The 13,536-nt window shown below is 36.0% G+C and overlaps 1 protein-coding gene across 1 annotated transcript; it reads left to right on the forward strand.

The window, feature by feature from the left end:
- The first annotated feature begins 2,390 nt into the window (after window positions 1-2,390).
- LOC111568503 (syntaxin-3-like) lies at window positions 2,391-13,186 on the forward strand. Its single transcript, XM_023270185.3, has 10 exons — window positions 2,391-2,693; window positions 2,866-2,943; window positions 3,068-3,167; window positions 4,180-4,254; window positions 6,030-6,100; window positions 7,105-7,213; window positions 7,310-7,383; window positions 9,512-9,646; window positions 10,432-10,542; window positions 10,677-13,186. The coding sequence occupies exons 1-10, from the start codon at window positions 2,664-2,666 to the stop codon at window positions 10,752-10,754; spliced, it is 861 nt and encodes a 286-aa protein (XP_023125953.2). The 5' UTR covers window positions 2,391-2,663; the 3' UTR covers window positions 10,755-13,186.
- The last annotated feature ends 350 nt before the right edge of the window (window positions 13,187-13,536 follow it).

A 13,536-nucleotide genomic window follows, 5' to 3' on the forward strand; every position in this document is an offset into this window, starting at 1 on the left:
AAAATTGGCAGCAACAACTATTTCAAGAATTTTAGAAATAAAGGGAGGTTGGGTTTGGGTATATAACTGACTAAAACACCTGGATCTAGTGTAGGCTTTCAGAGAAGTGACTTTATTGAACATTAAAGCCTTCAGCACGTAGCCTGTTAGTAAAGAGGAGTTGATGATATTTAATACTGCAGTGTTAAAGGAAGGATGTCCTTGAACATTCTAGTGGGGATGGGTCTAACAGACATGTTTCTGGTTTAGAGGAATTTACCATCGACATGAGCTCAGAGATTTACAGCAGAGAAGCAGTCCAAATATAAATGTGGTTTAATGGAAGCTTTCAGACTCACTGCACCTAAAGACATGTTCAGGATTCAAACTTTACTGGTGAAGAAGGTCATGAATTCTTCTCTACTGAGGGCTGAAGGAACAGAAGACTCCACAGAGCTGGACACAGACCTGGGTTTGTTCTTGTTTTCCTCAATTAAAGATGAATAATCAGCAGTTCTTGTCCTACAACTAGCTTTTTATATGTGAGAAAAGTATTTTTCCAGGCTGTATTGTAGATCTTGAATTCTGCTTTAACCCTCGTGTCGTCCTGTGGGTCAAACTGACATTCACAAAAAAATCAACCAAAATCCAGCGAATGGATTTTGGTTGATTTTTTTGTGGATATTCTTTAAGAAAATATTAGAAGTTTTACTGATATACATGGAATCACTTTAGATATTTTTAGGATTTTTTTGGAAGATTTTTACTCATTTTTCAAAAATATTTCAAAGAATTTTCTTGCCAAATTTGGAGGATTTTTTTAAAAAATGAAACTTTTAAGGGAAACTTTTAAGGAATTATTGGAATTTTCTTCCTGAAGGTTTTGCAAATTTTCAGAAATTTGGGGAATTTTTTTGCTTAAGTTTTGGATTTTTTTCAGACAAGGAACCAATATTTTTTGGTGCCTGTAAATGAGGACAACAGGAGGGTTAAGTTGTGCAGTTGTTCATTAAACCATGGAGCTGTTTTATTAGTAGTTCAGTGGATTATCCGGATTACATGAGATGACACCCAATTTTACTACTAACTGGTCTGCACATTGCAATAAAAAAAAGAAGAAGTTCCATCAATCCAGGTTGTTCACTATGGGTCATTAACATAAAACGTGTAATCGGACTGAAAATCAAAAGAAAGAAAATAGGAACCATAGGAAGTATCCAGCTGTAATGTGTGGAGGTGGGGAGGGGAAGCATTAACCCTCCTGTTGTCCTCATTTACAGGCACCAGAAAATATGATAATGCTATTGTAAAGTTATTTCTACGGATATTGCAGTAAACCTGTTGACTACTTTATAATAAAGCCTTGGAGTCTGGCCAGTCTTTTCTTCAGGAGGAAATGACATCATGCGGAGCAGGTCATGTGATCTGGAATTAACACACTTCCTGGAGAGGTGTTTTTGTAATGGAGAACTTAGTGCAAAGTGATTTAATTTGTTATTTTCCATGTAAAATGTGATCAGTTGCCAAAAAAAGAAATATACATTTTAGTGATATCCAGTCATTTTTATTAATAAGTGATTGTTTCCATAATAAATAATTATGGAATTTGTAAAGACATGATCATAATGAACATAAAAACATTAATTATTTTACTTTTAATATAAATGTATGCAGATATATCCTATGGACTTTAAAAGTCCCTCAATTATAGACTGACCCGGACAAGTTGTGAGTCATTTTGGACAATTTTTGAGTCATTTTGGCCAAGCTTTCTGTCAGCTTGGATCGCTTCTCGTCATTTTGGATAATTTTTGTTTCTTTAGAACAATTTTTGAGTCATTTAGAACAAATTTCACGTCATTCTGGACAAATTTTCTGTAATTATGGATCATTTTCAAGTCACTTTGGACAGTTTTTTGAGTCATTTTGAACCATTTTTGAGTCATTTTGGACAATTTCCAAGTCATTTAAAATCATTTTCAAGTAATTTTGGACCACTTTCAGGTCATTTTGGACAATTTCTGAGTCATTTTGGACAAAGATCTTGTCATTTTCAACAAGTTTTATGTCAGCTTCAATCTTTTTCTTGTCATTTTGGATCATTTTTGTGTCTTTAGGATAATTTTCGAGTCATTTAGGACAAATTTCATGTCATTCTGGGCTCATTTTCGATAATTATAGATCATTTTCAAATAATTCTTCTTATTGTTTTTATTTTATTTAAAGTCCCTCAGTTATAGATTGACCTACAATTAACAATAAGAGGTTCCTGGTTGTATCCCCACACTGGTCGTGGACCTGATGGAGGAGGAGGAGGAGGAGGAGGAGGAGGAGGAGGAGGAGGAGGAGGAGGAGGAGGAGGAGGAGGGGGGATTTGGTCCTAATCCGCTCTAAGGAGAGAGGCTTAGTGTGACTCCAGGTTAGCTCCAAGAGAACCATCCAAACAATCCAGATTCTCTATTTATGTGTGAATTATTCCTGGTTTGAACACACCTTCATCCTGGCTCCAGCATCGCATCTCCTGGACTCTCTGAAGGACTCAATCATCTCCTCTGGACTCATCAGGAGGCCTTTTTAAGAGCTCTGTAGGCTGGAAAAGTTCACCGACACCTGGGGGGTTGGCCTTTTTCAATCTGTACTCTAATTATTGAAGCTAATTATTAGATTCGGACAAACGTGTGAACATGAAGGACCGACTGGCGCAGCTGAAGGAGGTGAGATACCTGCTGGTCCTAACGGAACACCTGTAGCTTCAGAACGCATTTTAATACACGTTTCAGCCTCATTTCACGCCATTTATGACACAACCACGAACAACTGCGTGTATTTAAAGCCTGAACGTTTGTTTTTATGTCTAAATGTTGTGGTTTTCAACGCTTTTAACAGAAGAGTGACGCCGGAGGAGGAGATGATATTCAGGTTCCTGTGGAGAACGAAGCGTTCATGGATGATTTCTTCGCACAGGTATTCACTTCATGTCCATTTACCTGAAGATTTATAAACCACGGCGTGTTTCTGCTTTAAGAACTGTGTGCGTGTGTGTGTGTGTGTGTGCGTGCGTGCGTGCGTGTGTGTGCGCGTGCTTCAGATTGAAGATATCCGCATCAGCATCGACAAGATTGACGAGAGCGTCACAGAAATCAAAAAACTTTACTCCACCATTTTATCAGCGCCCACATCAGACCAGAGTGAGTAACCCCACTCACACATTCACAGCTTTAAAGTCCACCAGGGGTGTCCAACACGAGGCCCGTGGGCCAAAAGCGGTCCTCCAGAGGGTCCAATCCGGCCCTCAAAGTGTAAAAATTCCACAGAAGACATTAACTGCAGATTGTAAATTAGTAAAACTATAAATTTAAAATCATTTCTAGACCATGACAAGTTGTTTTGATGAGAAAGTAAAATACTAGATTCTTCATTGTTCTTTTGTTGTTTTGTGTCTCATTTTTGTAATATTTTGTCTTGTTTTTGTTGTTTTATGTCTGACTTTCGTCTCTTTTTTGTCGTTTTGTGTTTCCTTTTTGTTTTGCTGGTGGTTTTTGTCTCATTTTTGTCATTTTGTGTTTTGCTTTATTTGTTGTTTTGTGTGCCGTTTAGTTTTTTTGTCTCGTTTTTGTCGTTTGTCCATTTCTTTGTCGCTTTGTAACTTTTTTGTTGAATTTTTTTGACTCTGTTTTGATTCGTGTCGTTTGTCAAATTTCTTGTCATTTTGTGTCTCATTTGTGTAATATTTTGTCTTGTTTTTGTTGTTTTTTGTCTTTCGACTTTCGTGTTTTTGTCGTTTTGTTTCTCGTTTGTCGTTTTGTGTTTCCTTTTTGTCTCACTTGTGGTTTTTGTCTTATTTTTGTCATTTTGTGTTTTGCTTTATTTGTTGTTTTGTGTGCCATTTTTGTTGTTTTGTATTTTTTGTCTCATTTTTGTCGTATGTCCAATTTTTTGTCTCTTTTTTCTTTTTTCGTGTCGTTTGTCAATTTTTTTGTCATTTTGTGTCTAATTTTTGTAATATTTTGTCTTGTTTGAGTAGTTTTTTTCTCTCCTTTTTTCCATCTGACTTTTGTCGTTTTGATCATATCGTAAAACTGGTCCAGTCCACTGGAGATCAAACTGGACTGAATGTGGAACCTGAACTAGAATGACTTCTCTCCTGATCTACCGTCTCTGACCTGTTTCTGTTCATTCTGTGTTTCTCTCTTTCTTCAGAAACTCAGGATGACGTAGAAGCCCTCACCAACGAAATCAAAAAGTCAGCCAACAATGCAAGAAATAAGCTTAAAAGTAAGTATTTATCCGTTTTATTCTTGCTTTTTCTTTGCTTGTATGTTTCACCTGAACATAGAGAATAATTGGGGTGAAATTAGGAATAAGTAGTGGGTTGAAGTATTTCAAGTATCTGTGAGTAGTTCCATTAAACTGTGGTATCAGCAGTTTTTAGGAATCATGTATGAAAACTTCATGACGCTTAAGTGTAGCTTAAATGCTGGCAAACGTGTTAAATTAGAGACGTGTAGTTGAACTGTGTACTGCTACTTCCTGGTTACCGCTTAGCAACACATCAAAAACATCATGCTTGACTAGAAATTATGATTAAAATGTTTTCTGATTTCTGTTGTGTTTATATATACTCAGTTCTGTGTGTTTCTGGAAAAATACCTTTATTTCACTGGTGTCCAACATGAGGCCCGCGGGCCAAAAGCGGTCCTCCAGAGGGTCCAATCCGGCCCTCAAAGTGTAAAAATTCCAGAGAAGACATTAACTGCAGATTGTAAATTAGTAAAAGTATAAATTTAAAATCATTTCTAGACCATGACAAGTTGTTTAAAAATAAAATACTAGATTGTTCATTGTTCTTTTGTCGTTTTGTGTCTCATTTTTGCAATATTTTGTCTTGTTTTCATTGGTTTTCTTCCTTTTTTGTTGTTTTGTTTCTCGTTTTTGTCATTTTTTGATGCTTTGGAACTTCTTTGTCAAATTTTTATCCCTTTTCTTGTTTTGTTTTGTGTCATCTGTCTCATTTTTGTAATATTTTGTGTTGTTTGTGTTGTTTTTTGTCTTTTTTGTCTGACTTTTGTCTCATGTTTTTGTTGTTTGTCCATTTTTTTGTCTCTGAAACTTTTTTGCTGAATTTTGTGTCCAATTTTTTGTATTGTTTTGTGTCGTTTGTCAAATTTTTTGTCATTTTATGCCTCATTTTTGTAATAATTTTTCTTGTTTTTGCAGTTTTTCATCTGACTTCTGTTGTTCGTCTCATGTTTTTGACGTTTTGTGTTTCCTTTTCATCTTGCTTGTGTTTTTTGTCTTATTTTTGTCATTTTGTGTTTTGCTTTAGTCATTGTTTTGCGTACCATTTTGTGTTTTTTGTCTCGTTTTTGTCCATTTTTTGGCAGTTTGTAAATTTTTTGTTTTTCTGTGTCTCATTTTTGTCATTTTGTGTCTCATTTTTGTAATGTTTTGTCTTGTTTTTGCTGTTTTTTGTCATTTTGTTTCTTGTTTGTCATTCGTCGCCTCGTTTGTGTAATTTGTGTCATTTTTTGTTTAGTATTTGTCATTTTTTGTCACTTTGTAACCTTTATCAATTTTTTTGTCTCTTTTTTGTTTTGTTTCATATTCTGTGTCTCATTTTTGTAATGTTTTGTTTTTGTAATATTTTGTCTTGTTTTTGTTGTTTTTTGTCTTTTTTGTCTGACTTTTGTGGTTTTGATCCTCCAGTAAGTCCTCTATGGTTCAGTTCCAGATGACTAAATGTTGTGTTTCTTTGTAGACACTCTGTGAGCTGGAAGTTGTAACGTGGAAATGATAAACTGAGGCTGAATGTTGATGAAATTTCACCAAATTTTCTTCAGAAATTTCAGGTTGTTCATGATGTTTAGTAAAAAGATAATTCCTTCAATGTGAACATTTTTTGCACTAAAGCAAAGGAAGCATTAGGAGTTGTGGCTATTTATAGGTTATTATGCTGTGGTTGAGATTAAAATGGACTGAATGTGGAACCTGGACTAAGATGAGTTTGACTCTCCTGGTTTATTTTCTACCGTATGTTGTGTATATATCAGGTATTGAACGACAGCTGGAGTCAAACACAGATGAGAGGGCCTCAGCTGACCTCCGGATACGCAAGTCACAGGTCAGATGGTTCCACATTAACAGAAAGGATGCTATTCAGTTCATCTACTAACATTATCTATACCCGGATCAATCTAGAAATGAGGGACTTTTGAAGTCCATGGGATATATCTGCATCCATTTTCATTAAAAGTAAAAAAACTAATGTTTTTATTTTCATTATGATCATGTCTTTACAAATTCCACAATTATTTATTATGGAAACGATCACTTATTAATAAAAAAATGACTGGATATCACTAAAATGTCAACTATGATACAAAAAGTCCTGCTGTTATATATTGACCTCTCCAGAATGACCTGAAAATGATTCATAATTACAGAAAATTAGTCCAGAATGGCATGAAATGTGTCCTAAAAGACTCTAAATTTGTCCAAAATGACTTGAAAACTGTCCAAAATGATTTGAAAATTGTCCAAAATGACTCAAATTTTCCAAAATGACTTGAAACATGTTCAGAATGACTCAAAAATTGTCCAAAATGACTTGAAAATTGTCCAAAATGACTCGAAACTTGTCCAAAATGATTCAAAACCTTTCAAAAATGACTCAAAATTTGTCCTAAATGACTCAAAAATTGTCCAAAATGACTCAAATTGTCCAAAATGACATGAAAAATTACAGAAGATTAGTCCAGAATGACATGAAATCTGTCCTAAATGACTCAAAAGTTAGGGTTACTACAATACCTTTAGAAATAATTTTCAGTTTCAATTTTACTCAGTTGTACACTTAATATTTAGAAGAATCTTTCTCTAAAATGCCATGTGGTATTTGGTTTTGTTGGTTTTAGGTCTGAAAACGGCAAAAAAGTCAACTATGATACAAAAAGTCCTGTAATTATATATTGACCCACCTACCATAAATATAGTGTATAAAAATGTAATGTAGGTTGACCTATGACAGCATATCTGGACACATTTTAGCTCCATGCAACTGCTAATTCATTTACTAACATTCACAGTTCCTCATGTATTAATATGTACTATTTTTATTTCCCACAGCATGCGATTCTGGCCAAGAAGTTCGTGGAGGTGATGACGAAGTACAACGAGGCTCAAGTCGACTTTCGAGACAAGAGCAAAGGACGAATCGCCCGACAGCTGGAGATCAGTGAGTTCCAGCTGACTAGAAGTGAAGACATCCTGGTCTTTCTGCGGTTACCGGATGTTTAAACGCCTGTATAACTGTCCTTTGTGTCTGCTGTAGCGGGGAAAGCAACGACTGACGAGGAGCTGGAAGAGATGCTGGAGGGAGGCAACGCTGCCGTCTTCACTGCCGGGGTAAGACTGACGCTCTGTGACAGCGTATGCTCAAAAATGAAAAATAACACGACCAAAGCTGGAACGATCAGCCAGTTAATCAACCAGAAGTACACATTTCCTCCTATTCCTGGTCTTACATGATAGAAAACTAAACATCTTCAGGGTTTTAGTTGCTTGAGTCTGATAAATGTTGGCTTGTTTTATAGACTAAATCAGTGCTGTCAAACTCATTTTAGTTTCATTTTTGTCTCGTTTTTGTCATTTTGTGTCCCAGTTTTGTAATATTTTGTCTTGTTTTTGTCGTTTTTTGTCTGACTTTTGTCTCATGTTTTTGTCGTTTTGTTTCTCGTTTTTGTCGTTTTTTGTTTCCCTTTTGTCTCGCTTGTGTTCTTTGTCTTATTTTTGTTATTTTGTGTTTTGCTTTATTCGTTGTGTTGGGTGCCGTTTTGTGTTGTTTTTGTCTCGTTTTTGTCGTTTGTCCATTTTGTTGTCGTTTTGTAACTTGTTTGTCTAATTTTTGGCTCTTTTTTGTTTTATTTAGTGTTTTCGTTTTGTGCCTCATTTTTGTAATATTTTATCTTGTTTTTGTTGTTTTTCGTCTTTTTTTGTCTTTCATCTCATGTTGTCGTTTTGTTTCTCGTTTTTGTCGTTTTGTTTTCCCTTTTCATCTTGCTTTTTTGTTTTATTTTTGTCATTTTGTGTTGCTTTATTCGTTGTTTTGCGTTGCGTTTTTGTCGTTTGTGCATTTTTTTGTTGCTTTGTAACTTTTTTGTCTCACTTTTTGTCTTTTTTGCTGTTTTGTGTCGTGTCATTTGTAAAATTTTTTGTTGTTTTGTCTTGTTTTTGTCATTTTGTGTCTCATTTTTGTCATATTTTGCCTTGTTTTTGTTGTTTTTTTGTCTGACTTTTGTTGTTCGTCTCATGTTTTTATCATTTTGTTTCTCGTTTTTGTTGTTGTATGTTTTCTTTAGACCTCGCTTGTGTTATTTGTCTTATTTTGTGTTTTGCTTTATTCGTTGGTTTGCGTGCCGTTTTGTGTTTTTTTGTCTCGTTTTTGTTGTTTATCCATTTTTTGTTGCTTTGTAACTTTTCTGGTTAATTTTTTGTCTCTTTTTTGTTTTATTTCGTGTCCTTTGTCTCATTTTTGATGTTTGTGTCTCATTTTTGGAATATTTTGTCTTGTTTTTGTTGTTTTTTTTGTCTTTTTTAAATCTGACTTTAGTCATTTTGATCATATAGTAAAACTGGTCCGGTCCACTGGAGATCAAACTGGGCTGAATGTGGAACCTGGACTAAAATGAGTTGGACACCCCTGAACTACAACATTATCATTGTGTACATCCGCCTGGTGCCATTAGAACAGGTGTCAGGGAATGGATTTAGGACCTCTGGGGGTCTCCTGGGACAGCAGATCTTTTGGATCCTGTAGGTTGAGGTTTGGCCCTCTGTGGATCTATCTTGTTCCTCTACACCCTGTGGATACTTGATCGCATATAGATATGGAGAGTTTGGAGGCTCGGTTTCTTTGCTGTGTTCCTGGAGCAGTACCCATATGATCACTGGTCTTAGTGTGGTCCAACATAAGTTGGAGTCTGGGAGTAAGTTTTGTGATCTTGCTGGTGTAAGAAGGAGTAAGAGACTTAATTAAGCCTGTTGTCACACGTTGCCACTGTCGTAGTTTCTCTTAGCCATCAAGGATGTGCAGATGTTGAAGAAAACGTCCGTTGACACTGTTGCTTAATATAATATAATTTATTACATAAGTAAGACAGCATCTGGACAGGGACCATGGTTTGCCTGTGGAGAGTTTCCCAGCCAATATAAACAAGGTCAAGTATGAGGTCACAACAAATGGTTTCTGCTAAAAAACCAAAATAGCAAACAGGGGGCCCCGTCAATCTTTCTCCTAGACACAAGAGCCCCTACGAGCAATGTCAATCAATATCTTGGACATAGGAATCCTTATAAGGGTACCTTCTAAAAGGAGAACACATTCCAGATTCCATATGATAAGTAACACATCAGACACTACACCACAACTTTAACTTTTTCTCTGGCCTTCTGGTTTGGATCTTTTCTTTCGCTTTGTAACATATTCTGATTTCTCTGCTTACCTCATCTTGTTTCTGTTTTTCTCCCTCCCCAGATAATGGACTCCAAGATCAACCAGCAGGCCCTGAATGAGATCGAGGCTCGTCATAAAGACATCATGAGGCTGGAGAGCAGCATAAAAGAGCTTCACGACATGTTTGTGGATATCGCCATGCTGGTTGAGAACCAGGTAGATGATCGCCAATGATGAAACCAACAAACAACAAAACAATCTTTGGAGCAACGTAAGGCCACGTCCAGCATTAACTGGCTTGATGATGGTAATAACGGTAGCATCTAATAGCCATAGGGTAAACTAGCCTCATTTTCAGTGGATGGTTGTCCAATACAGCAGCACAGTTCCATCAGTGCTTCACACTGTACAGTAAATGATAAAACTGATCAGATATTATATAAAATATAGACAGGAGCTAAACGCTAACAGCCTGTCCTGTACACAACATGACACATTCCCATTATCCAACGTAAACAGGAAGTTAGTAACAACACAGCCAAGTGCTTTAACATGTAGACCAGGAGAGTCCAACTCATTTTAGTTCAGGTTCTACATTCAGCCCAGATTGATCTCCAGTGGACCAGACCAGTTTTACTATATGATCAAAATGACAAAAGTCACATAAAAAAAAGACAAAAAAACAACAAAAACAAGACAAAATATTACAAAAATGAGACACAAAATGACAAAAGAACAATGAACAATCTAGTATTTTACTTTATGATCAGAACAACTTGTCATGGTCTAGAAAAGTTATAGTTTTACTAATTTACAATCTGCAGTTAATGTCTTCTGTGGAATTTTTACACTTTGAGGGCCAGATTGGACCCTCTGGAGGGCCGCTTTTGGCCCGCGGGCCGCATGTTGGACACCCCTGATGTATGAGGTTGATTTCATGAACAGATGTGTGCCTCTTTATGTCTTTCTGTGGATTCTCACGTCATCTCATCCCCGTCTAGGGTGGCATGATTGACAGAATTGAGAGCAACATGGACCAGTCGGTGGGTTTTGTAGAGAGGGCGGTGGCCGACACCAAGAAGGCAGCAAAGTTCCAGCAGGAGGCCCGCAGGGTTAGTGTGAAGTCTTCTCTTCAACGCTGATAAGGAAACATGACTGCCAGCATTGTGGGCAGAGTTCTGTGAATGTGAAGCTGCTTAATCTCTTTGTGTCTCTGTAACCCCACCCCGACCCCCGTCTCCTCCAGAAACAAATGATGATCTTCTGCTGCTGCGTCATCCTGGCCCTCGTCCTCGGCTCGTTTGTCTACAGCTTCATCAAGTAGAAACACCTGAATGAGGAGCAGAGCTGCTTTCACTTTACTATCATTTCAAAGAGTAAACGCTGCATTCATTCACCAGTATTTCAGAACAGGTTACAACAACTTTCTGAACCTAATCGGGCTTTTCCAGATTTCAATTCACTTCCATTGCATTTTCTGGATTACTACAGCTATTACCAAAGGGAACTGACTTCTGAAGAATGTCCAGCCTTCTGTTTGGACATATCTGAGAAGAAACATGTCTGAACAGCATTCAGATTTAATTAATCTGATTCCTACTGATTTAAATCACATCCATGGACAGCCATTCAGTGTGAGGAGGAGGTAGATAAAACAGCAGTAGAAGAAACGTTTACCCACCTCTAAAGGCAATTTGGTTCAGCATGTAATAATCCCATCAATAAAATCAACATTTAAAGATTCATAAATGTTTATGATGTAGACCAGGAGAGTCCAACTCATTCTAGTTCAGGTTCCACATTCAGCCCAGTTTGATCTCCAGTGGACTGGACCAGTTTTTACTATATGATCAAAATGACAAAAGTGAGATAAAAAAAGACAAAAAATCAACAAAAACAAGACAAAATGTTGTGAAAATGAGACACAAAATGACAAAAAAAATTTGACAAGCGAAACGAAACAAAACAAAAAAAGACAAAAAATTAGACAAGTTGCAAAGTGACAAAAAATGGATAACCGATAAAACAAAAAAACACAAGGCACACAAAACAACGAATAAAGTGAAACACAAAATGACAAAAATAAGACAAAAATAAGACAAAAACAAGTAAAAATATTACAAAAATGAGACACAAAATGACAAGAAGTTTGACAAACGACACAAAACAAAACAAAAAGACAAAAAAGAGACAAAAAAATTTCATAAAATGACAAAAAAATAGACAAACGACAACAACGAGACAAATAAACCACAAAACGACAAAAACGGCACACAAAACAACGAATCAAGCAAAACACAGAATGACCAAAATAAAACAAAAAACACAAGCGAGACGAAAAGGAAACACAAAACGACAAAAACATGAGACGAAAGTCAGACAAATCAGGCAAAAAACAACAAAACAAGACAAAATATGACACAAAAATGAGACACAAAACGACAAAAAAATTTGACAAACTACACAAAACAAAACAAGAGACAAAAAAATTCAACCAAATATTACAGTGACAAAAAAATGGACAAATGACAAAAACAAGACAAAATACACAAAACGACAAAAACGGCACACAAAACAACGAATAAAGCAAAACACAAAATCACAAAAATAAGACAAAAACTACAAGCGAGACAAAAAGGAAACACAAAATGACAAAAATGAGAAACAAAACTACAAAAACATGAGACGAACGACAAAAGTCAAACAAAAAACAACTAAACAAAAATGAGACACAAAACGACAAAAGAACAATGAACAATCTAGTATTTTAGGATCAAAACAACTTGTCATGGTCTAGAAATGATTTTAAATTTATAGTTTTACTAATTTACAATCTGCAGTTAATGTCTTCTCTGGAATTTTTACACTTTGAGGGCCGGATTGGACCCTCTAGAGCACCGCTTTTGGCCCACGGGCCTCATGTTGGACACCCCTGATGTAGTGTATTGTGCAGCTGTTCTACTGGATGGTTTGGGAAGGACGTTTTTCATATCTGGCTCTGTATTATTACTGTTTGTGTGAAAATGTTCGGCTCTAGCTGCAGAACGTGTCGATTAGTGCTGGTGTGTTTATTTTAGAAATCTGCAGTGAGAAGATGGAAAGTTTGCAACACTAGATGAAGGGTAACCAGAACATTTTTAATTCTTGGACTAGGAAAGTAGAATAGCAGAGTGTTTAATTTACTTTAATTTGCATTCTTGTCCACTTTTCCATAAGAAAAGATTTGATATCTTGACGTAGAAGCACCATGCATCTCTTGCTTCCTTACCAGGCTGTCAAAGAAGATTTTTTAGTAAATTTTAAAGAGAATTTACTGCTGTCTCAGATGATTAAAATGCTTAAAAGTGTTAGTAAAGATTTGTGCAAAAGCTGCATGACCACCGCCCATTCTGATTCACATCTATGAAGTCAGTATCGTAAGTATTGAGACAGCTGTTGTTACTCTTTTGTATATTTGTCTGTGTGTTGTAATATGAAACCATACTACTGTGCCAATACTTATGCTATTGACTGCATCTACTAACATGGCTAATATCACGTTGTGGATAAACTCCAGCTCTGAGTCCATAATGGGCCTTTACTCAAATCATTTTTCCAATTTATTAATGAAAGATAGTCACTTAAAAATCCACATGTAGGAGTTTTGATGCTAACCTGATTAAAAAAATGATTGATAACAGACGCTGTTAGACCAAAGCAGATATTTTGTATTTGTTAGATTAGAAGTAGAAATAAACAGCACTGCTTTCTTTCTGACACTGCCTTGGGTGTTTTACTGCTTTGTTTGTGGATTTAAGACAACATTTTAATCCATTTTTAATGCGTGTATGTGTGCTTCTCACCCGTTCTATAGAAGTACAGCTTGTCATTCCTGTTTAACCCTCCTGTTGTCCTCATTTACGGGCACCAAAAAATATTGTTCCCTCGTCTGAAAAAAATCCAAAAATTCAGCAAAAAAATTCCCCAAATTTATAAAAAAAAAATTGCAAAATCTTCAGGAAGAAAATTCCAAAATTCCTTGAAAGTTTCCCTTAGAAGTTTTTTTTTTTAAATCCCCAAATTTGGCAAGAAAAAACAAATTTTTAAAAAAATTGTAAATATTTTCA

The sequence above is a fragment of the Amphiprion ocellaris genome, chromosome 4 (assembly GCF_022539595.1).
Source record: "Amphiprion ocellaris isolate individual 3 ecotype Okinawa chromosome 4, ASM2253959v1, whole genome shotgun sequence".
Lineage (NCBI taxonomy): Eukaryota > Metazoa > Chordata > Actinopteri > Pomacentridae > Amphiprion > Amphiprion ocellaris.

Bases quoted from the DNA above. Each gene is read 5' to 3' on its own strand.
- LOC111568503 (XM_023270185.3), top strand. From the start codon at position 2,664: ATGAAGGACCGACTGGCGCAGCTGAAGGAG. The intron at 2,694-2,865 runs GTGAGATACCTG...CGCTTTTAACAG, and splicing joins GACTGGCGCAGCTGAAGGAG to AAGAGTGACGCCGGAGGAGG. The intron at 2,944-3,067 runs GTATTCACTTCA...CGCGTGCTTCAG, and splicing joins TGGATGATTTCTTCGCACAG to ATTGAAGATATCCGCATCAG.